A 26,303-nucleotide genomic window follows, 5' to 3' on the forward strand; every position below is an offset into this window, starting at 1 on the left:
TGGATAAAGTTTGGAAACCAAGGTACCACTGTACATATCACAAAAGACCTGAATTCACCAACAATCTCTTTCCCAGGGGCACACACTTCTCAATGCTTGGAGAATTGTGGCGCACTTAAGAACATTCCAAAATCCACATTAGGGCAATGCCTTTTATAGGTCAGCTAAAACGTCACGAAATAGTGAGCAAGCCTTCAAGTTACTCAGAGCTCTTCTTCAGGTTTGATAGCAAATACGGCGAGGTGGGAGGGAAGTTGGCTGATGATGAAGTCATGGAGTTTGCATCTTGGCTGGCCTGATAAAAGCACTGCCTTAGTATGGACTTTGGACTTTTATCTAATGGGCAAACACACCTACCTTTCCTTTTTATAATAATACCCCTCTTAAGAGTTGCTTTAATGTCCTAACTGTGACAAGTTTTCAAGCTTATGGTGCGTTTTTGCCTGAAAGCAGCTGGCGTAGGTTGGAAGAACGGGTAGACTTTTTCTCTGAAACGGGCTGTGTGTGTGCAGAGGTGAGACCCGGCTGCTACATCATAGAAAGAGACTTGGCCTCCCTCATAGTCCAGGTACACTCCGACCTTCCACCATGACGATCCATTTTGAGGCTCGCTATCCTCCTCTGTTGGCTCCAGACACCAGATCTTGTCCGTCAGAGAAGTGGGATCCTTGCCTTTTTGCCTTGGGATGGACTCCAAGGCTACGCCAATCAACCAATCTCCCTTGTTTTGGACCTCAACCTCCCAGTAGTGTCTTCCTGAATGGAACCCCTCTTTCGCCAGCACAACGGGAGAGTCCTGAAATATTGCTGGATAGCTCAAGGGTTTCTTAAGCAGTCCAAACGCTGTACGATAGTTTTGCAGTAAGAAAGTGTATTTGGGATGAGCAGTGCCGCAGTCCAGGTTGATCGGTTCTACTTCTGATAAGCAAAGGAAAAGAAGGAGTTAAATAAAATTGGGGCATCCTACCCTAGCTCCCTCCTAGGTTAAAGGTATAGGGACCCCTGACCATTAGATCCAGTTGTGGCCGAGTCTGGGGTTGCGGCGCTCATCTTGCTTTCAGGCCGAGGGAGCCAGCGTACAGCTTCCAGGTCATGTGGCCAGCATGACTAAGCCGCTTCTGGCGAACCAGAGCAGCGCATGGAAACGCCGTTTACCTTCCCACCAGAGCAGTACCTATTGATCTACTTGTACTTTGACGTGCTTTCGAACTGCTAGGTTGGCAGGAGCAGGGACTGAGCAACGGGAGCTCACCCCGTCGTGGGGATTTGAACCGCCGACCTTCTGATCAGCAAGTCCTAGGCTCTGTGGTTTAACCCACAACGCCACCTGCGTCCCTCATCCCTGCTTAGACGGAAGCTTTTCAAGAAATGGCAAAGTATCTGCTCTGTCTATATAGAAGCCAGTTCCAAACACAAATAAACATAATCAAGAAACAGAAACCAGAATGGAGATGTGCTGATAGGAACAGCCTTGGCAGTCTATGGATGGTGTTTCTGGAGTCACCAGGCAGGTTTAAACCATAGCCTGACAATGTCACAGCTCCTTTCCCCACATTATACATGAATGGTTGCCGCTTGTAAACACAGCTGTACATAACAATGTCATCCCCCTGCTGAATCCTTGCAGAATGCAAGCTCTGCCACCATGCACCTAAGGACACAGAGAGGCAAGAAGGAGTTCTGCTGGATCAGATCAAAGGCCCGCCTTATTCAGCATCCTGTCTTCAACAGTAGCCCAAACCACAAGCATGAAACTTCCTCTTCCGTCATTGGTTCCTAGAGACTGGTCCCCAGCAGCACCCTGCCTCCACATGTAGAAGTTCCACTTCACTATCAGGTGTTCAGGATGTAAGTGGCATGTAACCAAAATACACAACCCCCACACCAGAAGGAAATATCAGTGGCCTCGGGAGAACGCCAGAAGTACAGAAAAATTTTCAGGGAAGAAACCTAAGGGAGTCCCAATGAGGACTGAATGTTCATAGTGGCCGCAGAATGTACATTAACTGTTTGGGGTGGGGGGAATGGAAAACTGCAGGTGGGGTGAGCAGGATAATAATAATAATAATAATAATAATAATAATAATAATAATAATAATAATCTGTTGTTGTTTTTGTTGTCATGTCACCCCACCTGCAGTTTTCCATTTCCTCCACCCATTATTATTATTATTATTACACTGCCCATCTGGCTGGTTTCCCCAGCCACTCTGGGCAGCTCCCAACAGAATATTATTATTAATAATAAAGCGATAAAACACCAACCATTAAAAACTTCCCTAAACAGGGCTGCCTTCAGATGTCTTCTAAAAGTCAGATAGTTGTTTAGTTCCTTGACATCTGATGAGAGGGTGTTCCATAGGGCGGGTGCCACTTCCGAGAAGGCCCTCTGCCTGGAAGTGAGTGTCTGGGACTCTGAACAGCAGCACACCACAATGCAACATTTTGTTCCTCTTGTCATGGCAAGTCAACAGACGTGCCACTAATCTGTCTAATTCTCTTAGCAAGCAACCATTGCCACATCTTCTGCCATAGAATTCCATGTGTTAATCACATGTGGTACGAAGAATGGTTTTCTTTCGTCTGATCTGACATTCCTCTCAATCATTCCTGAACTTCCTTTCAGTTACCTGTTCTGACGATGGATCTCATCTCGTTCCATGCTAGGTATTGCAGGGGACCCTTGAACTTGCCCAGGCAGAGTTCCCTGCAAACAGCAGAGCGGTCAGCCTGGTTTCCTCCGCCCTCAGCCTCCTTTTCAGCAGGGAGCCTAGTGGGAAGAGGAGCAGAATACTAGTTACAGCAAGTGGCCATCCGCTCTCTCACATATGAAACTAGCGGAAAGACACCATACTCACTTCTTCAGGAGCTCCTGGACACCCTGGGGAGGGAGAAAGAAGGTGAGATGGTCAGGAAGCTTGAATCTCTCCTTTCGTATCCTGGAAAATAACAGAATCCTGATACACCCCATCATCCACCCTAATCTTGCCTTCCTCAAAGCCATTAGGTCCCTCTGTCCTCCTACTGAATCGTGGAATGCTGGCTATCCTGTCTGCTAACTCTTCTGTGTTTTCTAAGGGGCCTCCTTTCAGCCCACAACCCTAACCAACCATACCCCCTTGCCTTCCCAAAGACGGAAGACACTCTCCAATATTCCCATCTGATTTGATAAGACACAGAGAGATGACCTCATACAGGAGACTATATTGACACGGAAACAGATTTTCTCCAAGTCAGCTTCACACACAATCATAGGATGTTGTGGAATCCCATGGACAAGAATGATGAGGGTAGAGCCAATGGTAAAATTTCCTCATCTAGCGATTAATATTTCACCTGGGTAGACGAACACCTAGGTGGAGGGCTCCTGGCGTACTGGGGCAACTCAAATATAAACACCAACAACTGGGGAACACTGGCCTGCAAGCGCTCCAATTGGAGAACAGCCTTTACCCAAGGTGTTGTAGATTTTGAAGACGCTCAAACTCAGGGCAAAAGGCAGAAACGTGCTAAGGCATGCTTGGCAAACCCTCACCGAGATCAACTCCTGCCCGGAAACCTATGTCCCCACTGTGGAAGGACGTGCGGATCCAGAATTGGCCTCCACAGTCACTTACGGACTTATTGTTAAAACCGTGTTCATGGAAGACAATCTTACTTGGCTACGAGTGATCACCAAAGAAGAAGAAGCAACTCAGGTTCATGCTGCTCCATGTCTTCCACAGAGAAGCAGCTCCTGCAGCGCCAGCAGTATGTCTGAAGGAGACAGGGCTGGAAATTGGGTTGGGGCCTGGTACCAAGTCAGACAAGTTGCTCAGACTGAGGAGTTAGCTTGGCTGCAAGTTTTATAGGGTTAATTGTTTCCACAATGGCTTTTGGGGTTCTAGAATCATGGAATTGGAAGGGGCCACAAGGGGCATCACTCCTCCTGCGTTGACTCCACCTACCTAAATGCTAGTCCTTGCTCCGAAGAGTCTTGGCCCTCTCCCCATTTTGAATCCTTAATCTATTCTGTGTGATTGGTTATAGATAGTGATGTGGGGCAGCCCACCTTCTAGCATGTTATTTTTCTGTGGAAAATTTGACATTTTGTAAAAGCAGAGACATCACCTTGCCAACAAAGGTCCGTATAGTTAAAGCTATAGTTTTCCCAATAGTGACGTATGGAAGTGAGAGCTGGACCATAAAGAAGGCTGATCACCGAAGAATTGATGCTTTTGAATTATAGAGTGCTAGAGGAGACTCTTGAGAGTCCCATGGACTGCAAGAAGATCAAACCTCTCCATTCTTAAGCAAATCAGCCCTGAGTGCTCACTGGAAGGACAGATCCTGAAGCTGAGGCTCCAGTACTCTGGCCACCTCATGAGAAGACTCCCTAGAATAGACCCTGGTGTTGGGATAGATGGAGGGCACAAGGAGAAGGGGACGACAGAGGAGGAGATGGTTGGACAGTGTTCTTGAAGCTACCAACATGAGTTTATTTCCTTGACATCTGATGGGAGGGCATTCCACAGGGCAGGTGCCACTACGGAGAAGGCCCTCTGCTTGGTTCCCTGTAACGTCATTTCTCGCAGTGAGGGAACCACCAGAAGGCCCTCAGAGCTGGACCTCAGTGTCTGGGCTGAACAATGGGGTGGAGACGCTCCTTCAGGTAGTCTCATTCCATGATAGCTCTCTGCCCTACAGTGGAGGGCATGGATAAGGGAAATTTGGTAGATGGGTGGGTGGGTGAGAGCATTGTCAGTGTGGGTGCCTTGCCAGTTGACTCTGAGAACACAGGAAGGCCTAACAATCCTTATAATGAAAGGTGTAGCAAAGGCTACACAAATTTAGATGTTTGTATGTTGTATACTAACATGAGTTTGACCAAACTGTGGGAGGCAGTGGAAGACAGGAGTGCGTGGCCTGCTGTGGTCCACGGGGCCACCAAGAGTCGGACACGACTAAACAACAACAAAAGTTTGTTACTAACAACGAAGGCAGCATCAAAAGCTTTCAGCAAAGAAAACGCAGCAATTTAGATCACTTTGCTGAAACATCAAAATAAATTTCAATTGGAAACCAACAATTGTCCAGTCCAAAATTTTCTGGGAAACCCTCTGCAATGGTTACACTAAAGAGTTGCCAAGGTTTTGGCCTCACCAGGAGGAAGGCAGCTGAATCCGTCTGTTCCATCTTGGCCTTGCCCTGGCTCATCATCTCTCTGGCTTCAGACAGGCCCTCCCGGATGTCCCAGAGATGCACCACCATGTTCACGTGTGCAGCGTTTTCATCCTGATCTAGCTGGGCCAGTACTGCATCTTTCCTCTGGCTCAGGAATCGCTGCAGCTCAGCGAAGTCGTCCTCAATCGTCTTGCGAAGGGACTCAGCTGAGTTCTGCAATGGAAAGAAGTTCCACTGGGAGGTTTTTGTGGTGGAGGAAGTGAGAACCCAGTTACCCGTTCAGTGAGAAGAAACAAATGAATCGAAATATACCTTGTAAAAACGAGGGGTTGTTGCTAATCCAGGCCCCCTCACAATTCCCATCATCCCTGACCACTGGTCCTGCTAGCTGGGGATCATGGGAGTTGTAGGCCAAAACATCTGGAGGGCTGAGGTTGAGGAAGCCTGGTTTGGACCCTTTTCAAAAGTGCCACTTTTGAAAAGAAGCTAAACTAAGCTCCCATCCATGGTGGCTGCTCACCATCTTAAGTCCCCAAAATGCCATGTCCCTGCCTATAGGCACAAGAACAGGCCTTCTCTGTAGTGTCTCTCCCTTTGTGGAATGCTCTCCCCAGGGAAGCTTGCCTGACTCCTTCATTGCATACCTTTAGGCACCAGGCAAAATAATAATAATGTCTATAACCAGGCCTTTGGCCTTTAACTATCTGTGGCCTTTTAGAAGTGGGTGGGGTGTTTTAATGAATTCTTTCCTTGGTTTTAATGTATCTATGTGGGCTTTTCAGTTCGGTTGTTAAGTCATTTTGGGTTGCCTTGGGCAAGATAAAGTGAATAAAAAAATATAAATAATAATAAGAAGAAGATGTAGAAGAGGAAGAAGAAGCAGAAGCTAGGAATTATTTCCTCTTACTCTCAAGGAACGTATGTTTTCTTCTTGACATCCTTCCTGTTGCTCTTGTTGTGTAATTCTGGTTTTCAGGCAACCCAAAACCTTGTCCAGCTTCCGCTAGAGGAGGAAGAAGAGTTGGTGAAATTAGGCAGGTCAGGGAACAGGCCGTGTCTAGATAGATAGATAGATAGATAGATAGTTTATTACGGCCATAGGCCCATATTCAATACATCATACAGCAACACAGGTATAACAAGATAAAATTAATAAATTAAATTACGTTAAAATCAAGTACATCTCAGACCATAAATTTCTAATTTCCATTAAAATAAAAACATATAGCGCTTAAAATATCAAATTATCAATATAAATCAATATTATTTAGACAAAATCAATAATCAATAGTCATAGAGTAATCCATTTTTCCTTTTATAGGCTAATACTGTTATCGGAAATCTGGCAACAGAAAGGGACCTACTCGGATCAGAATCTTGCAATAAATGCATTAGCTGTGCTTCCAAAGAGTCACCTGAGATTTTCAATAATAAAGGGGACAAAAATCTGATCCGAGAAACTGAATGTAGTGGACAACAGAATAGTATATGTTGTAAAGATTCTATAGATCTATTATCACATACACACACCGCTGAGATCCGACCATTGGAGAATCTATTATTCAGGTCATTGGAAGGAAAGGCGTTAAATCTTGCCTTGATAAAGGCATATCTGTGGGCCGCTGTCTCCCAGCGTTGTTTTTCTCTGTTTCCTTTTATTATTTTTGTTCTGCGTTCCAGGATTGCAGATATTCAATGAAGAGCAGGTTATAAATACTGCAAATAAATAAAATGCCACCTCCTTAACTTTTCTTTTCTGAACTAAACAGCCCTAAGTGTTGTAACCATTTCTCACAGAGAAGTTCCTTCATCGCCTTAAACATGTTGATTGCCCTTCTCTGGAACAATGCAGGGCTGCCTTCAGATGTCTTCTAAAGGTTGTCCAGCTACTTATCTCCTTGGCTCGGCGGGAGTCACATAACTCCATACCCTCTAACATTTCTCCCATGAAAATAGGGACATTCTAAGGAAAAGTGGGACATTCCGGGATCAAATTGGAAACCGGGATGACTTCCGCAAATACGAGACTGTTCCTGGGAAATAGGGACACATGGAGGGTTTGTTATTATTTAATAACAAATAACAAGATGCCCATTTACACCAAAAAGAACTCATAACCTACCTACTTTCAGCAGCCAGAAACATCATAACCAGACACTGGAGAGACCTGTCACGGGTAAGCATGGACCAATGGTACTGAATAGTATGGGAAACAGCCTTACTAGAAAAATTAACCAATAAACTGAAACTGACAAATAGAAGAAGACGCCTTCACCCCGGTATGGCTCCCCTTTATCACATACACAGCCCAACAAGACAACAACAAAAAGCCACCAACAGCCTACAAATCAATATGGCTAACCTGATCCAAAACACCCACCCACCCCACTCACACATGAAAACAAAGACCACCACAGCCAACCACAAATGAATAACCACAACCTAGGCCAACCCTAACCTCTCTCACCACCAAAGGAACACAAGTGAACAGCAGAGAACCTGCACAAGCGACGCCGACACAAAACCCCACATATATTAAGTCAAATAGAAACATCGCCACCCGATCCCACCCCCACTCACCTTTCACCCCTCCACTTCTTTCCCCCTTTTCTTCCTAATGTCTCAACAAATGAAGGTAAAGGTAAAGGGACCCCTGACCATTATGTCCAGTCATGGCCGACTCTGGGGTTGCGGCGCTCATCTCGCTTTATTGGCCGAGGGAGCCGGCGTACAGTTTCCAGGTCATGTGGCCAGCATGACTACGCCGCTTCTGGCAAACCAGAGCAGCGCACGGAAACGCCGTTTACCTTCCCGCCGGAGCGGTACCTATTTATCTACTTGCACTTTGATGTGCTTTCGAACTGTTAGGTGGGCAGGAGCAGGGACCGAGCAACGGGAGCTCACCCCGTCGCAGGGATTCAAACCACCGACCTTCTGATCAGCAAGCCCTAGGCTCTGTGGTTTAGACCACAGCACCACCCCTGTCCCTCCTCAACAAATGAAACTGATCTGTAAAAAATGTTACTGGGAAAAAAGTGAGAGACATTGCACATACTTTTGTAAACCAAGAAAATCTTTAACAACAACAACAAATAAGGAGGAGTTACCTTCCCTTTCACAACACCGCCTGAATCAGCTGTTGGACGGCAATTACCTCACTTTACTTAAAGCATCTCCAGTCTCTTGTTGCATGCTTACCTTGTACTGCTCAGCAGCGTCTTTCAAGGAGCTGAACTTGTGTCCGGCGTGGGCAGGCGAATCCACACAGCACAAACAAACGGGGTCCTCATCGGTGAGGCAGAAGAGCTGCAAAGTGCGAGCGTGTTGTGCGCAGAGCAACCCCTGATTAGCATCTGGGCTGCTTCTGTCTGTCGGCGTCTCTTCGTGATTTTCTGGGTCTTCTCGCGCTTTCTTCTCGGGGACCTCTCTTGCCTTTTGGGCCAAGTTTCTCAGCAAGTGATTGGGTGTGAAATGTCTGTCCGGACAGGGGGCCCGGCAGTCAGGGCAGCTAGGAGCTCCCCCTTGGCTGTCCCAGGAGGAGGTGATGCATTTCTGGCAGAAGCAGTGCCCACATCGAAGCAGCACCGGCTCAGTAAACACGTCGAGGCAGACGGAACAAGTCAGATCTTGCTGAAAACCCGCAGCCATCTCTGCTGACGGGAAAGTGGCTGCTACAGATTGCAGAGTCCAGTTTCGCTTTCTTTTCTCTAGTTCCTCCTTTTGCTTTTCTCTTGTTGCTTAAAGGAGCCACACCTTAGAGGTGGAGCAAAGTGACCTTTGCTGTAGCCATGAGAGAACTTTGTGGAGTCTTTTGCAATAACAAAGAGGCACTTCTTTCCCCCCAGGGTTTAAAATGGTTAACTCTGAAATCAGCTGAAATTTAGGTGTTCTGTGTACTTTTAAAGACCTTGTGCAGCTTTTTTTGAGGGTGGGCGCTGAATTTTTATGCTGGGATTGGTTTACTGTTGTATGGTGCCATGCTTTTATAATTAAAATGTAACCATTCTGTTGTCTGCAAGCCGATCAGAGAACAGTGTCACAGTGTGACATGGTTGGCATTCACCTGTCTCTGTTAATTAATAAAATTAACTAAGGGGACATGGGGTTTTTACATTGCAGATACAGCCCTGCCATGCACCAGTTTTGAGGCAGAATTAATTACTAAATAATACTGCGTTTTAAAGAGTTATTTTGTGTTATGTATTCAGTGGTCTCTGTTTGCCTGAGCTTAAGTCTGGACTAAGGATTCTGAGCCCACTACCATGTTCTGATTCGATACATGATATCCAATCACAGAACATTTCAGGATTTGGGCCTCTGCCATTGGCCTTTAAACTCTGGGTCATGATTCGCAGCTTGGAAGTTTAGACAGCCAATCACGTTGGGAGTGGGAGTGGCCCAGGACTTCAGAAATGTGTATAAACAGTTGCTTTGCCCATTGTCAGTTCTGTTACAGCGGTACCTCAGGTTACATACGCTTCAGGTTACAGACTCCGCTAACCCAGAAATAGTGCTTCAAGTTAAGAACTTTGCTTCAGGATGAGAACAGAAATCATGCTCCGGCAGCACGGCGGCAGCAGGAGGCCCATTCAGCTAAGTGGTGCTTCAGGTTAAGAACAATTTCAGATTAAGAACGGACCTCCGGAACAAATTAAGTACTTAACCCAAGGTACCACTGTATTTTGTACACAAGGAAGGAGTGATATGTACTTCAGGCATTGAAATGTGCTTGATGACAGTAAGGACTCAAAACTATATTGCTCTTTACTAGACTTTTTAATCTCGGCACCCTGAAACTCCAGCCAAATTTCACTCGCAACCTGGGTCAGCTACATGTGCAATTTGATCCCAGAGTTCCCCCAGTTGCACTTCTGGATGCTTGGACAGTTTAGGCAATTAAAGAAACACTGTGACACTGCTTCCCTACAGTTCCTCGGGAGGTTGGGGGGCAAGATCGGCAGAGGAGTCCCCTTTGGTGGTTCCACTGCCCTTGAAAAGTTTTGGGAGAAGGCATTCTCTGCGACAGGCCCTGAGTGGTGGAATTTCCTCCCCACAGAGGAGTGTTATAGTATTAGGATGAGGAGATGTAATGCTAAACGGCCCGAGGTAACAGTGGGAGGCAAGATACAGCACGAAGGCTCAGAAAATGCCTTCCAATTTTCTGAGGAGCAGCCGTATTGGTCTGTTGCAGGAGAAACAGCCTAGAGCCTTGCTAATCCTTTTAAAGACTAACACATTTCATTATGGTGTCAGCTTTCTTTCTTTTTTCTTTATATTTTCAAATTTATACATTTCATTAGCTTTACAATCAATTTAAAATTTCAAAATTTGACTCCCTTCCCCCTCATTCTGCGGTTCCTTAAATTCATTTTTCCCTATCTTCTGCATATCCAAATTCATTTAACTTACTCATTCTGCAGGTTATTACATTAATCCTGCCAATGTTTTTATCTGCAATTCTGTCAATATTCAATAAACCATTTCCATTCTTTTATAAAAAACTTATCTTGAAATTCTTATTCTTCCAGTCAGTTTCACCATTTCTGCATATTCCATGAGTTTTTGTACCCATTCTTCCTTTTCTGGAACTTCTGCTTCTTTCCATTTTTGGGCAAGTAACATTCTTGCTGCTGTAGTAGCATACATGAATAAATTTCTATACAATTTAGGTAGTTGTGTCCCTATAATTCCCAAAAGAAAAGCTTCTGGGTTTGTTTCTTTGTTTGTTTTTACAAACATTATTTAAAACATCTTTTTCAATTCATTATATATCATTTCTATGCTATAAGTTTCCATCTTGAGTCGCAGGCATAATCCAATTCTGAGTCAACCCTTGCTCGCTAATCTTTGGATTCCCGTGCTCCTTTGACACAGACCTGTCTCTTTTCCCTTCCAGGGCTACGAGATCCACGTTACGCCTAACGTCAACTTGGAGCTGGAGGACATGAGGAACATTGTGCAGTGCGGCGGCGGGAAGTTCTTACCCAGAATGCCTCGAGCCTACAAGGTGAACTATGCCTGTTTACATGGCATCCTGTGGGGTGAAATGGGCAAAATGGGGGGGAAACAAGGATGATATGTTTTTGGATAATATGTCTTGTTTTAATTTTGAATAAAAAAACTTTAAAAAAAAGAACTTTGCTTCAGGATGAGAACAGAAATCGTGCTCCGGCGGTGCGGTGGCAGCAGGAGGCCCCATTAGCTAAAGTGGTGCTTCAGGAACAGTTTCAGGTTAAGAACGGACCTCCGGAACCCGAGGTACCACTAAATAATTTTTATTAATTTTCAGTTAAGAACATCCCAATTGATAACAAATCCAATCAGAATACAAACACAAGTTAATCTGCTTTCAAACCCTCTTGAGCCCTTTCTTTGATACTTTTTGGATGTGGTAAGAGAGAGCCACCACACGTGGTTATAAGGAAAGGCCATCTTTGACACGCTTCGCTAGTACGAAAACAATGTAAGCAAATGTGCCTGAAGGGCAGACCATACAAGAACTAGCTTTGTTCTTGTCGTGCCCTCCAGAGATTGTTAAGACTCCCAGCTCCCATCAACCCCAGCTAGCTAGCGTGGTCAGGGATGATGGGAGTTGTAGTCTGGCAAATACGCTGCGTCGGCTTCGCCTGCTTCAAACAGTTACGAATGGTATGAAGGGCTTTTTTTAAAAAAGTAAATAGCAGGCCCTAACCCAGATCATAGATCCCTGGTGGTTGTGGGGATTAGAAGGGCTTTTTGCTCCTTTGCTGCATTCTGGATCGGTGCCTACATGCCTGCTTTTTGTTGCTCTGGAAGAAAAGCTAGAGCTCCCCATCGCACCCAGTGGAAACCTTTTGTTTCAGTGCAAATGACATTTGGCCTTATTTACCTTCCTCCCTGGATCCCAGCCTGCATTTGCACACATATATATCTCCTTATCGCTACTTGATTTTTTTTAAAAAAATCTAAAGGTAAAGGGACCCGTGACCATTAGGTCCAGTCATGACTGACTCTGGGGTTGCAGCGCTCATCTCGCTTTATTGGCCAAGGGTCAATTTATCTAATGGCCAGTATTTATTTTATAGTACTGTACATTGATTATTGCTTTCATTTTGTGGATCAATGGTCTCATTCCAAAATCCACATTAGGGCAATGGCTTTTATAGGTCAGCTAAAACGTCACAAAATAGTGAGCAAGCCTTCAAGTTACTCAGAGCTCTTCTTCAAGTTTGATAGCAAATACGGCGAGGTGGGAGGGAAGTTGGCTGATGATGAAGTCATGGAGTTTGCATCTTGGCTGGCCTGATAAAAGCACTGCCTTAGTATGGACTTTGGACTTTTATCTAATGGGCAAACACACCTACCTTTCCTTTTTATAATAATACCCCTCTTAAGAGTTGCTTTAATGTCCTAACTGTGACAAGTTTTCAAGCTTATGGTGCGTTTTTGCCTGAAAGCAGCTGGCGTAGGTTGGAAGAAAGGGTAGACTTTTTCGCTGAAAAGGGCAGTGTGTGTGCAGAGGTGAGACCCGGCTGCTACATCATAGAAAGAAACTTGGCCTCCCTCATAGTCCAGGTACACGCCGACCTTCCACCATGACGATCCATTTTGAGGCTCGCTATCCTCCTCTGTTGGCTCCAGACACCAGATCTTGTCCTTCAGAGAAGTGGGATCCTTGCCTTTTTGCCTTGGGATGGACTCCAAGGCTACGCCAATCAACCAATCTCCCTTGTTTTGCACCTCAACCTCCCAGTAGTGTCTTCCTGAATGGAACCCCTCTTTCGCCAGCACAACGGGAGAGTCCTGAAATATCGCTGGATAGTTCAAGGGATTCTTAAGCAGTCCAAACGCCACACGATAGCTTTGCAACAAGAAAGTGTATTCGGGATGAGCAGTGCCGCAGTCCAGGGTGATTGGTTCTACTTCTGATAAGCAAAGGAAAAGAACGAGTTAAATAAAATTGGGGCATCCTACCTTAGCTCCATCCTAGGTTACCAAAAGGGAAACAAGTGGACGTGGGGGACTTTCTCTGGCTCTCATCTTACATTAAAAACGTAAAATGAGAGCCATTGTATTGGATCAGAACGTTATAAGGTGTGAGGTCTTTGTTGTTTTCTTCAGCTTGTAAGCCGCCTTGCGTATCGTACTATAGAAATACAAATTAAAAGTGAAATGGAATGACATCTGGTGTTTAACATGTTAAAATGCAAGCTCCTAGCCCTCATGCTGGTGAATAGTCTGGAAATACAGTGAAGCAAAGTGTGTGATCCCTGCTTAGACGGAAGCTTTTCAAGAAATGGCAAAGTATCTTCTCTTCCTATATAGAAGCCAGTTCCAAACACAAATAAACATAATCAAGAAACAGAAACCAGAGTGGAGATGTGCTGATAGGAACAGCCTTGGCCCTCTATGGATGGTGCTTCTCAGTGTCAAAGCGCCTTTCCCCACATTATACATGAATCGTCATCTCATCTGTCCTCCCAGTAGAACGACGTGGCCCAGGGAGAGAGGGGAAAATAGTGGAAGTAAACAGCTGGCTTCGCAAATGGTGTAAACAGGAACGGTTTGGATTCTTAGATCACGGACTGCAGTTTCTTGAAGATGGACTTCTGGCAAGCGATGGGCTGCACCTCACAACGGTTGGGAGGAATGTTTTTGCCAAAAAACTCAGAAACCTCATCAGGAGGGCTTTAAACTGACTAATGTGGGGGAGGGAGACAGTGCTCCTGAAGGTAGGAGTCTATCAATTGATGAAGATGATCATCCAAATGTCATAGACCAAATGGAGCAAACAGCAAGCAGACCTAGTGGTGGGAGGAAAAAATCCTTAAATAAGAGACACAGGGGAATGACTAATGGACTTCAATGTCTGTACACTAATGCACAAAGCATGGGAAATAAACAAGATGAGCTTGAGCTCTTGGTACAGCAAACTAAATATGACACAATAGGCATCACTGAAACCTGGTGGGATAAGTCCCACGATTGGAATGTAAAAATGGAGGGATACAATCTATTTCAGAGAAACAGATCAGACAAGAAAGGAGGAGGAGTGGCGTTATATGTCAGGGATGTGTATACCTGTGAAGAGATCCAAGATTTAGAACCTCAAAGCCAAAGTGAGAGCATTTGGGTCAAAATTAAGGGAGAGAAGAATAACAGTGACCTCATTGTGGGAGTTTACTATAGATCCCCAAGCCAAACGGAGGACATAGATGATGCCTTCCTGGAACAGATGGCCAAGCATGCAAAAGGAAGGGAGATAGTAGTAATGGGGGACTTCAATTACCCGGATATTTGTTGGATGTCAAACTCAGCCAAGAGCATAAGGTCAAACAGATTCCTCACTGGCCTTGCAGACAACTTCATTGTCCAGAAAGTGGGAGAAGCAACAAGAGGAACAGCCATTTTAGATCTGGTCCTAACCAATGTTGATGACCTGGTTAATGGGGTAGAAGTGGAAGGATCATTAGGCGCAAGTGATCATGCTCTTCTGAAGTTTACTATACAGCGGAAAGGAGCAGCCAAGCATACTAGGACTCAATTTCTTGACTTTAAGAAAGCCGACTTCATAAAACTTAGGGAAGTGCTGGGTGAGATCCCATGGACAGTAATACTAAAAGGAAAGGGAGTTCGTGATGGCTGGGAGTTTGTTAAGAGGGAGATAGTAAAAGCACAACTTCAGGCAATACCAATGAGACGGAAACATGGAAGGTGCCTAAAGAAGCCAGGGTGGCTATCTAAAGAACTTTTAACTGAGTTAAGATTAAAAAAGGATGTGTACAAAAAATGGAAAAGGGGGGAAACCACCAAAGAGGAATTCAAACAAATAGCCAGCACGTGTAGACACAAAGTCAGAAAAGCTAAAGCACAGAATGAACTCAGGCTTGCTAGAGAGGTTAAAAGCAACAAAAAAGGCTTTTATGGGTATGTTCGTAGCAAAAGGAAGAACAAAGAAACAGTGGGGTCACTCAGAGGAGAAGATGGTGAAATGCAAACAGGGGACACAGAAAGGGCTGAACTCCTCAATGCCTTCTTTGCCTCAGTCTTCTCCGATAAAGAAAACAATGCCCGACCTGAAGAATTTGGAGCAAATGATTCAGCAGAGAAAACACAGCCCAGAATAACTAAGGAGATAGTACAAGAATACTTGGCTAGTTTAGATGTATTCAAGTCTCCAGGGCCAGATGAACTGCATCCAAGAGTATTAAAAGAACTGGCAGATGTGATCTCAGAACCACTGGCAATCATCTTTGAGAATTCCTGGAGAACAGGCGAAGTCCCGGCAGACTGGAGGAGGGCAAATGTTGTCCCTATTTTCAAAAAGGGGAAAAGAGAGGACCCAAATAATTACCGCCCAGTCAGTCTGACATCAATACCAGGGAAGATTCTGGAGCAGATCATTAAGCAAACAATCTGTGAGCACCTAGAAAGGAATGCTGTGATCACCAATAGTCAGCATGGATTTCTGAAAAATAAGTCATGTCAGACTAACCTGATCTCATTTTTTGACAGAATTACAAGCCTGGTAGATGAAGGGAACACAGTGGATGTAGTCTACCTTGATTTCAGCAAGGCATTTGACAAGGTGCCCCATGATATTCTTGTAAAGAAGCTGGTAAAATGCGGTCTTGACTATGCTACCACTCAGTGGATTTGTAACTGGCTGACTGACCGGACCCAAAGGGTGCTCATCAATGGTTCCTCTTCATCCTGGAGAAGAGTGACTAGTGGGGTGCCACAGGGTTCTGTCTTGGGCCCGGTCTTATTCAACATCTTTATCAACGACTTGGATGATGGACTCAAGGGCATCCTGATCAAATTTGCAGATGACACCAAACTGGGAGGGGTGGCTAACACCCCAGAGGACAGGATCACACTTCAAAACGACCTTGACAGATTAGAGAACTGGGCCAAAACAAACAAGATGAATTTTAACAGGGAGAAATGTAAAGTATTGCACTTGGGCAAAAAAAATGAGAGGCACAAATACAAGATGGGTGACACCTGGCTTGAGAGCAGTACATGTGAAAAGGATCTAGGAGTCTTGGTTGACCACAAACTTGACATGAGCCAACAGTGTGACGCGGCAGCTAAAAAAGCCAATGCAATTCTGGGCTGCATCAATAGGAGTATAGCATCTAGATCAAGGGAAGTTATAGTGCCACTGTATTCTGCTCTGGTCAGACCTCACCTGGAGTACTGTGTCCAGTTCTGGGCACCACAGTTCAAGAAGGACACTGACAAACTGGAACGTGTCCAGAGGAGGGCAACCAAAATGGTCAAAGGCCTGGAAACGATGCCTTATGAGGAACGGCTAAGGGAGCTGGGCATGTTTAGCCTGGAGAAGAGGAGGTTAAGGGGTGATATGATAGCCATGTTCAAATATATAAAAAGATGTCACATAGAGGAGGGAGAAAGGTTGTTTTCTGCTGCTCCAGAGAAGCGGACACGGAGTAATGGATCCAAACTACAAGAAAGAAGATTCCACCTAAACATTAGGAAGAACTTCCTGACAGTAAGAGCTGTTCGACAGTGGAATTTGCTGCCAAGGAGTGTGGTGGAGTCTCCTTCTTTGGAGGTCTTTAAGCAGAGGCTTGACAGCCATATGTCAGGAGTGCTCTGATGGTGTTTCCTGCTTGGCAGGGGGTTGGACTCGATGGCCCTTGTGGTCTCTTCCAACTCTATGATTCTATGATTCTATGGTTGCCGCTTGTAAACACAGCTGTACATTACAATGTCATCCCTCTGCTGAATCCTTGCAGAATGCAAGCTCTGCCTCCATGCACGTAAGCAAAACAACAACAAACCTCTGGTTATGTGAAACATATTCAATAAACACACAAGACGTAACTGGCTGTACTTTTGAAAAAATAATATATACTATTCATTGTATTGAATTGTAGATTTCAACAGAAGTACCTCATAAAGTTCAACGAAAAAAGTAGAAGACCCAGCGGATCAGTTCAATATCTAATCAGTTAATGCATAAGGTCCGTATATGTGCAAGTGTCTATTCCACTTGTCTGTTCAGAGAGTCCAACAATCCACACAAAAGGTTGTCGCAGTTCCACAGAATCCTTTCACAGAGTCTAAGACAAGGAATTCCGGAATATTAGCCTTGTTTCACCATCCTGGGCTTAATCAGTAGTATAAACTCATATATGATATCACAGGACAGTGAATTTTATAGCATAGCCTAAGGCTAATATTCCAGACATCTGATGGGAGGGTGTTCCACAGGGCGGGTGCCACTACCAAGAAGGCCCTCTGCCTGGAACCGAGTGTCTGGGACTCTGAACAGCAGCACACCACAATGCAACATTTTGTTCTTCTTGCCATGGCAAGTCAACAGACGTGCCACTAATCTGTCTAATTCTCTTTGCAAGCAACCATTGCCACATCTTCTGCCATAGAATTCCATGTGTTAATCACATGTGGTACGAAGAATGGTTTTCTTTTGTCTGATCTGACATTACTCTCAATCATTCCTGAACTTCCTTTCAGTTACCTGTTCTGACGATGGATCTCATCTCGTTCCATGCTAGGTATTGCAGTGGACCCTTGAACTTGCCCAGGCAGAGTTCCCTGCAAACAGCAGAGCGGGCAGCCTGGTTTCCTCCGCCCTCAGCCTCCTTTTCAGCAGGGAGCCTAGTGGGAAGAGGAGCAGAATACCAGTTACAGCAAGTGGCCATCCGCTCTCTCACATATGAAACTAGCGGAAAGACACCATACTCACTTCTTCAGGAGCTCCTGGACACCCTGGGGAGGGAGAAAGAAGGTGAGATGGTTAGGAAGCTTGAATCTCTCCTTTCGTATCCTGGAAAATCACAGAATCCTGATACACCCCGTCATCCACCCTAATCTTGCCTTCCTCAAAGCCATTAGGTCCCTCTGTCCTCCCATTGAATCATGGAGTGCTGGCTATCCTGTTTGCTAATTCTTCTGTGTTTTCTAAAGGGCCTCCTTTCAGCCTCTTTCAGTCAGACACGACTAAACGACTAAACAACAACAACAAAAGTTCATTACTAACAACGAAAGCAGCGTCAAAAGCTTTTAGCAAAGTAAATGCACCAATTTAGATCACTTTGTTGTCTTTGCTGAAACATCAAAATAAATTTCAATTGGAAGCCAACAACTGTCCAGTCCAAAATTTTCTGGAAAACCCTCAGCAATGGTTACACTAAAGAGGTGCCAAGGTTTTGGCCTCACCAGGAGGAAGGCAGCTAAATCCGTCTGTTCCATTTTGGCCTTTCCCTGGCTCATTATCTCTCTGGCTTCAGACAGGCCCTCCCGAATCTCCCAGAGATGTGCTATCATGTTCATGCGAGCAGCGTTTTCATCCTCATCTAGCTGGGCCAGTACTGCATCTTTCCTCTGGCTCAGGAATCGCTGCAGCTCAGCGAAGTCGTCCTCAATCGTCTTGCGAAGGGAATCCGCTGAGTTCTGCAATGGAAAGAAGTTCCACTGGGAGGTTTTTGTGGTGGTGGAAGTGAGAACCTAGTTACCCATTCAGTGAGAAGAAGCAAATGAATCAAAACATACTGCATTTTTTGCTCTATAAGACGCACCACACCATAAGACGCACCTAGTTTTTGGAGGAGGAAAACAAGAAAAAAAAATATTCTGAATCCCAGAAGCCAGAACAGCAAGAGGGATCTGGCTTCTGGGATAGCCACTTGCTGTCCTGGCTTATGGGATGGCTGCGCGCAGCCTCTCCCGGGCAGCGGGATGAAGGCTCCCCCTGCTCGGAAGAGGCTGCGCGGGGCTAAGCCAGAAGCCAGGATAGCAAGCAGCATTGCTGCGCACCGATCCCTCTTGCTCTCTTGGCTTCAGCGATAGCTGCGCAGCCTGCATTCGCTCCGTAAGATACATACACATTTCCCCTTACTTTTTAAGAGGGGAAAAGTGTGTCTTATAGAGCGAAAAATACGGTACCTTGTAAAAATGAGGGGTTGTTGCTAATCCAGGCCCCCTCACAAGCCCAACCTGGCCACATCTCCATTTAATGGTCTCCTTGCTAGGTCCATACATGCTTTTCAGTGGCAGGCGATGGTGCCATCCTTCAGCTGGGAGCCAAGCTCAGCTCCCACCCATAGTGGGTGCCTGCCATTTTGAAGTAAACCCGATGTAAAATGATTTTTTCAGTTTTATACAGACCAGGCAAGAAGATTTAGTAGGTCTATAGCAGGCATCCCCAACCTGCGGCCTTCCAGATGTTTTGGCCTACAACTTCCATGATCCCTAGCTAACAGGACCAGTGGTCAGGGATGATGGGAATTGTAGTCCAAAACATCTGGAGGGCCGATGGTTGGGGATGCCTGCTCTATAGGCAGGGACATTGCATTTTGGGTACCTAAAATGATGAGCAGCTAGGCTGGGAAATGATATACAGTGGTGCCCCCAAGACAAAATTAATTCGTTCCGCGAGTCTCTTCGTCTAGCGGTTTTTTCATCTTGCGATGCAACCCCATTAGCGGATTAGCACTATTAGCGGTTTAGCGGCTATTAGCGGCTATTAAAGGCTTAAGGGATTAGCGGATTAGCTGCTAAAAGGCTATTAGCAGTTTAGCGGCTTAGAAAAAGGGGTTGGGGAGCGAAAAAAAATCTCAAGACTCGCAAGACATTTTCGTCTTGTGAAGCAAGCCCATAGAGAAATTTGTCCTGCAAAGCGCATTGAAAAACGGAAAACCCTTTCGTCTAGCGGGTTTTCCGTCTTGCGAGGCATTCGTCTTGCAGGACACCACTGTATAATGAATTGAAAAGGATATTCAAAATAATTTTTAAAAACAACAACAACTCAGAAGCTTTTCTTTGGGGAATTATAGGGACAGAACTACCTAAATTGCATAGAAATTTGTTTATGTATGCTACTACAGCAACAAGAATGTTACTTGCCCCAAAATGGAAAGAAGCAGAAGTCCCAGTAAAGGAAGAATGGATATAAACACTTAAGGAATATGCAGAAATGGTGAAACTTACCAGAAAAATAAGAAATCAGGACAACAAAATTTTTATAAAAGAATGGAAATGGTTTATTGAATATTTACAGATAAATTGTAAAGAGATAAAGACATTAGTAGGATTATTGTAATAACCTGCAGTTTTATTAACGTATATGTTTATAGTAGATACCGTATTTTTCGCTCTATAAGACGCACCAGACCACAAGGCTAGTTTTTGGAGGAGGAAAACAAGAAAAAAAATATTCTGAATCTCAGAAGCCAGAACAGCAAGAGGGATCGCTGCGCAGTGAAAGCAGCAATCCCTCTTGCTGTTCTGGCTTCTGGGATAGCTGCGCAGCCTGCATTTGCTCCATAAGACACACACCCTTACTTCCCCTTACTTTTTAGGAGGGAAAAAGTGAGTCTTATAGAGCAAAAAATATGGTGTTACCATAAATTAAATAAATTTAAGGAACCGCAGAAAGAGGGGGAAGTAAAATTTTGAAATGTTAAATGGATTGTCAAATTAATGAAATGCATAAATTTGAAAAGTATACATGAAGAAGAAGAAGAAGAAGCAGCAGCAGCAGCAGCAGCGGCTAGGAATTATTTCCTCTTACTCTCAAGGAACGTATGTTTTCTTCTTGACGTCCTTCCTGTTGCTCTTGTTGTTTAATTCTGGTTTCCAGGCAACCCAGAACCTTGTCCAGCTTCCGCTAGGGGAGGAAGAAGAGTTTGTGAAATTAGGCAGGTCAGGGAACAGCCCTAAGTGTTGTAACCATTTCTCACAGAGAAGTTCCTCCATCGCCTTAAACATGTTGATTGCCCTTCTCTGGAACAATGCAGGGCTGCCTTCAGATGTCTTCTAAAGGTTGTCCAGCTACTTATCTCCTTGGCTCGGCGGGGGGTAACATAACTCCATACCCTCCAACATTTCTCCCATGTAAATAGGGACGTTCTAAGGAAACGTGGGACATTCCAGGATCAAATCAGAAACCGGGACGGCTTCCGCAAATCCGGGACTGTCCCTGGGAAATAAGGACACATGGAGGGTTTGTTATTATTTAATAACAAATAACAAGATGCCCATTTACACCACAAAGAACTCATAACCCACCTACTTTCAGTAACCAGAAACATCATAACCAGACACTGGAGAAACCTGTCACGGGTAAGCATGGACCAATGGTACCAAATAGTATGGGAAACAGCCTTACTAGAAAAATTAACCAATAAACTGAAACTGACACAGGGACAAATAGACGAAGACACCTTCACCCTGGTATGGCTCCCTTTTATCACATACACAGCCCAACAAGACAACGACAAAAATCCACCAACAGCCTACAAATCAATATGGCTAACCTGATCCAAAATAGCCACCCACCCCACTCACACACGAAAACAAAGATCACCACAGCCAATCACAAGCAAACAATCACACCCTAGGCCAACCCCAACCTCTCTCACCACCAAAGGAACACAAGTGAACAGCACAGAACCTGCCCAAGCGACGCTGACACAAAACCCCACATACAGTGGTACCTCGGCTTAAGTACTTAATTTGTTCTGGAGGTCCGTTCTTAACCTGAAACTGTTCTTAACCTGAGATACCACTTTAGCTAATGGGCCCTCCCGCTGCCGCTGTGCGATTTCTGTTCTCATCCTGAAGCACTATTTCTGGGTTAGCGGAGTCTGTAACCTGAAGCATATGCAACCCGAGGTACCACTGTACTTTTGTAAACCAAGAAAATCTTTAACAACAACAAATAAGGAGGAGTTACCTTCCCTTTCACAAGACTGCCTGAATCAGCTGTTGGACGGCAATTGCCTAACTTTACTTAAAGCATCCCCTCCTTCACAGTCTCACCTTGTAGGGCTCAGCAGCGTCTTTCAAGGAGCCGAACTTGTGGCCGGCGTGGGCAGGCGAATCCACACAGCACAAACAAACGGGGTCCTCATCGGTGAGGCAGAAGAGCTGCAAAGTGCGAGCGTGTTGTGCGCAGAGCAGCCCCTGATCAGCATCTGGGCTGCTACTGTCTGTCGGCGTCTCTTCGTGATTTTCTGGGCCTTCCTGCGCTTTCTCCCTAGCCTCTTGATCCTCTCTTGCCTTTTGGGCCAAGTTTCTCAGCAAGTGGCTGGGTGTGAAATGTCTGTCCGGACAGGGGGCCCGGCAGTCAGGGCAGCTAGGAGCTCCCCCTTGGCTGTCCCAGGAGGAGGTGATGCATTTCTGGCAGAAGCAGTGCCCACATCGAAGCAGCACAGGCTCAGTAAACACTTCGAGGCAGACGGAACAAGTCAGATCTTGCTGAAAACCCGCAGCCATCTCTGCTGACAGGAAAGTGGCTGCTACAGATTGCAGAGTCCAGTTTCGCTTTCTTTTCTCTAGTTCCTCCTTTTGCTTCTCTCTTGTTGCTTAAAGGAGCCACACCTTAGAGGTGGAGCAAAGTGACCTTTGCTGTAGCAATTTGAGAACTTTGGAATCTTGCAATAGCAAAGAGGCACTTCTCCCGCCCCCCAGGGTTTAAAATGGTTAACTTCTGAAATCAGCTGAAATTTAGGTCATCTGTGTACTTTTAATGACCTTATGCAGCTCTCAGCCTGTTTTGAGTCTGCTGCTGCTTTTTTGAGGGTGGGCGCTGAATTTTTATGCTGGGATTGGTTTTCTGTTGTATGGTGCCATGCTTTTATAATTAAAATGTAACCCTTCTGTTGTCTGCAAGCCGATCAGAGAACAGTGTCATGGTGTGACATGGTTGGCATTCACCTGTCTCTGTTAATTAATAAAATTAACTAAGGGGACATTGTAGATACAGCCCTGCCATGCGCCAGCTTTGAGGCAGAATTAATTACTAAACAATACTGCGTTTTAAAGAGTTATTTTGTGTTATGTATTCAGTGGTCTCTGTTTGCCTGAGCTTAAGTCTGGACTAAGGATTCTGAGCCCACTACCATGTTCTGATTCGATACATGATATCCAATCACAGAACATTTCAGGATTTGGGCTTCTGCCATTGGCCTTTAAACTCTGGGTCATGATTCGCAGCTTGGAAGTTTAGACAGCCAATCACGTTGGGAGTGGGAGTGGCCCAGGACTTCAGAAATCTATATAAGCAGTTGCTTTGCCCCTGTTGTCAGTTGTTATTTTGGACACAAGGAAGGAGTGATATGTACTTCAGGTGTCGAAATGTGCTGGATGACAGTAAGGACTCAAAACCATATTGCCCTTTACTAGACTTTTTAATCTTAGCACCCTGAAACTCCAGCCAAATTTCACTCACAACCTGGGTTAGCTACAGGCATAGCTGTCAACTTATAGATTTGAAAATAAGGGACCAGCAGCCTCAAAAATAAGGGATCAGCAGCCAAAATAAGGAATTTTCCGGGCACAGGTATGTTCAACGTCTGAGCCTCTCCGAGTCAAAGGCAGAAAGCCCAGCCAGCAGCCAAACGAATCCTCAAGCGGTGGTTCCCACAGCGTAGCAACCCGACAAAGGGGATGCAGCAAGGAAAACCACCGTCACCTCTCCGCTGGGAAGCGCTGAGCAAAGGCGAGTCCCCAGGCAACGCAGCCGATTTGATTGGCACAAGGCATGCAAGCTCCACCCCCCAGTCGTTCTTAAGACTCCTTATTGGGTGAGCAACACAGCCAAGCAACACAGTTGGAGCCTCCCTCCTCCCTGGCCAGCAGGGAGGGAGGGAGAGGAGCTGCTTCCTTTGAAACCTTAGGGACATAATCAACAAGGGACAGCAGCGGGACACGGCGCTGGGATAAGGGAGTTTCCCACCAAATAAGGGACGGTTGACAGCTATGGCTACAGGTGCAATCTGATCCCAGAGTTCCCCCCGTTGCACTTCTGGATGCTTGGACATTTTAGCCGATTGAAGAAACAGATATTTGTCTAACTTTCTTCTAGTAAGACATTTACACAGGGCAGTCTCTTCTCAGTGGCTCCTTCCAGACTTGGAAGCTCCCGCCCTACAGAAACGAAACTGTCTTCCTCCCTGCTGCCCTTCTGCCAACAGGTGAAGCCCTTGTTCCAACAGGTTTTTGGAAACAGTTTTTAATGAAAAGGCTGCTGCCATGCTGTTTTCATTGCAATTATTTCTACGGTTTTAATAGTGTTTCTAGCACTATGATTACTGCCCTGAAATTCTTAGATGAACTAACACAGTAGCAATAATAATTCTTTCTAGCCTAAATGAAAAAATATATAGGCAAAGATGACACCTGCAAAGTGACCCAGTAATATCCAGAATTTCAGTATTGTCTCCAATCAGCAAATGAGGAGGGCTGGAGCTGAAAGACCCAAGTCGAAGTGCGAATGGAGAAAGAGTGTGCATTGCAATAGATACTGCGATCTTTCTGAGATATTGGAGACTTGGGTGTCGGAATATTGTTTGTTTCCTCCTCCCTCCCCATCCCCTTTTCCTTGTGTGTTGTGTCTTTCGGTCTGTGCGCCTGTAGAAAGGGACCGTCTCAATTGACTGTCACTCTGGTAGCCTTTCTCGTTGTAAAGCAGAATAAAAATGCTCCAGAGATATAAATTGACTTAAATCCAGTAAAAGCCAATATGCCGGGTCGCCTTCAAGATTCAGTAACACACTCAAAGGTTTCAAAAATTATTGGTTTCCTACAAACAGCTTCAGCTATTTATTGGTTTATCCACGGAAAGGGCTAAAGAAGAAGAGATTGATAGAAACCCTCAATAAAAACACAATTATGTACAGTATTGTTAGATGAACATAGCAACTTTATTGAGGATAGTTTGCAAAGGTACATAGATGAATGCAGAAAATACAGCTTTCCAGAAGTCTTCCCCCCAAATGATGCAGCAGAGGGATTCTGATATGCACTGACCTGTTTCACACCTCCTTGACTCATAACCGGATTGGAATTTAGCTATCCACTGGATTTTGATGTCGTTCTCAACTAGAAGAAATGTTATCAGATTGCATATAGAAAATATGTTGAGAAATGTGCTTATGTTGAGAGAAAAACATGTTCAAAAATACACTTTTAATTGGGAAGGCAGGGTGGCTAAAAATTAATGATTTTAAAAATTTAAATTACCGTATTTTTCACCTTATAAGACGCACCAGACCACAAGACGCAGCTAGTTTTTGGAGGAGGAAAACAAGAAAAAAAATATTCTGAATTTCAGAAGCCAGAAGAGCAAGAAGGATCGCTATGCAGTGAAAGCAGCAATCCCTCTTGCTGTTCTGGCTTCTGGGATAGCTGTGCAGCCTGCATTCCGCACACACATTTCCCCTTACTTTTTAGGAGGGAAAAAGTGAGTCTTATAGAGCAAAAAGTACGGTATATTTTTAAAGTAATACGCCTTTGGAGGAAAAAGCTTTCTAAAGATATTTTTCTATATAAGTTACATTATAGTCCAAAGGCTATTCATTAGGAAATAAGGATTTGTTTTCAGTTTTTCATGTGTGCTAAAACTCTATGTTGTTGTTGTTTTTTTAATTGTTTAATCGCATCAGTTAACAAACATGGATACATATGCTATAATGTTATTGTTTTAGTTAAGTAAATTGTTATTAAGGAAATGATTATTTTTCTCCTTCCAATAAAGTACAGCAGAAAAGTTGTCCTAATATAAACAGTTAATTATGAAATTATTGTGGGGTTTAATAAGTTATCTGTCTATGCATTTCTAACAGTATAACCAAATCAGTAATTTTTGGTATAACTGTAAAAAACTACTCTGAAAATTTTTCATTCCAAAAATGAAACCTTCATCTGGATGTAAATATTAAGATTATACTAGCAAGACTGAGACTTTCTGTTAAAAAGAAAAGAAAAGATCTTACTGTCTAGCGATTTAAACCATGATTAATCATTTAAACTGATTTGATTTAAATCAAATCCACCCTGTAGAAGGTAATGCTAATGTGTGAGTGGAAACCCCATAGTGTGGGATGGTGGTTGTTGAAAGCAGATCTTGCAAGACAGCAGCGCAGGTGGAACATGTCTGATTCTGCACATTTTCTGCGATCTGCATTCCTCCAACTTGAAATTACTTGCAACACGTCATTTTTGCCAGTTCCCGGTCTGCTGACACCACCAGCACCTATGGACAAAGCAGGGGACAAGTGTCATTCATTCGTTATATAGGAAATAAAAGAGGTACATGCACACCAAACTCTTGCAAAAGCAGAGCTACCCCTTATCCCCAGGTGTGATGAACATTTCTTAGCCTG

The 26,303-nt window shown here is 44.6% G+C and overlaps 2 protein-coding genes and 1 long non-coding RNA gene across 4 annotated transcripts; all 3 read right to left on the reverse strand.

Moving 5' to 3' along the window:
* Positions 1-373: 373 nt before the first annotated feature.
* On the reverse strand, positions 374-8,987 carry LOC310670574 (nuclear factor 7, brain-like). Of its 2 annotated transcripts, XM_083426131.1 has the most exons (6): positions 8,362-8,985; positions 6,071-6,166; positions 5,143-5,376; positions 2,859-2,881; positions 2,631-2,770; positions 374-918 (listed from the first exon to the last, which is right to left on the reverse strand). In XM_083426131.1, exons 1-6 carry the CDS (start codon positions 8,809-8,811, stop codon positions 404-406), a joined length of 1,458 nt encoding a protein of 485 aa, XP_083282257.1. In that variant the 5' UTR covers positions 8,812-8,985; the 3' UTR covers positions 374-403. The 2 variants fall into 2 exon arrangements, with proteins under 2 accessions (XP_083282257.1, XP_083282258.1); XM_083426132.1 differs by lacking the exon at positions 2,859-2,881 and having other exon boundaries at positions 2,631-2,793; positions 8,362-8,987.
* Positions 8,988-11,434: 2,447 nt separating this feature from the next.
* Positions 11,435-22,880, reverse strand: LOC310670570 (nuclear factor 7, brain-like). Its single transcript, XM_083426124.1, has 6 exons — positions 21,958-22,880; positions 20,708-20,803; positions 18,355-18,588; positions 17,882-17,904; positions 17,654-17,793; positions 11,435-13,067 (listed from the first exon to the last, which is right to left on the reverse strand). Exons 1-6 carry the CDS (start codon positions 22,411-22,413, stop codon positions 12,553-12,555), a joined length of 1,464 nt encoding a protein of 487 aa, XP_083282250.1. The 5' UTR covers positions 22,414-22,880; the 3' UTR covers positions 11,435-12,552.
* Positions 22,881-24,820: 1,940 nt separating this feature from the next.
* On the reverse strand, positions 24,821-26,081 carry LOC310671047. The gene is made up of 2 exons (XR_014507712.1): positions 26,009-26,081; positions 24,821-25,020 (listed from the first exon to the last, which is right to left on the reverse strand). It is a non-coding gene; the product is annotated as an uncharacterized lncRNA (long non-coding RNA).
* Between the last annotated feature and the right edge of the window lie 222 nt (positions 26,082-26,303).

Source organism: Podarcis tiliguerta, assembly GCF_965153285.1.
Source record: "Podarcis tiliguerta genome assembly, chromosome: 2".
Classification (NCBI taxonomy): domain Eukaryota; kingdom Metazoa; phylum Chordata; class Lepidosauria; order Squamata; family Lacertidae; genus Podarcis; species Podarcis tiliguerta.

Excerpts from the sequence above, each read along its gene's own strand:
- LOC310670574 (XM_083426132.1), bottom strand. The coding sequence starts at position 8,811 with ATGGCTGCGGGTTTTCAGCAAGATCTGACTTGTTCCGTCTGCCTCGAC. Across the intron at positions 6,167-8,361 it reads ACGCTGCTGAGCAGTACAAG|CGGAAGCTGGACAAGGTTTT; the intron begins GTAAGCATGCAA and ends TTCCTCCTCTAG. Across the intron at positions 5,377-6,070 it reads AAAACATACGTTCCTTGAGA|AACTCAGCTGAGTCCCTTCG; the intron begins GTAAGAGGAAAT and ends TTTCCATTGCAG.
- LOC310670570 (XM_083426124.1), bottom strand. The coding sequence starts at position 22,413 with ATGGCTGCGGGTTTTCAGCAAGATCTGACTTGTTCCGTCTGCCTCGAA. Across the intron at positions 18,589-20,707 it reads AAAACATACGTTCCTTGAGA|AACTCAGCGGATTCCCTTCG; the intron begins GTAAGAGGAAAT and ends TTTCCATTGCAG. Across the intron at positions 17,905-18,354 it reads ATTTAGCTGCCTTCCTCCTG|GGTGTCCAGGAGCTCCTGAA; the intron begins GTGAGGCCAAAA and ends CTCCCTCCCCAG.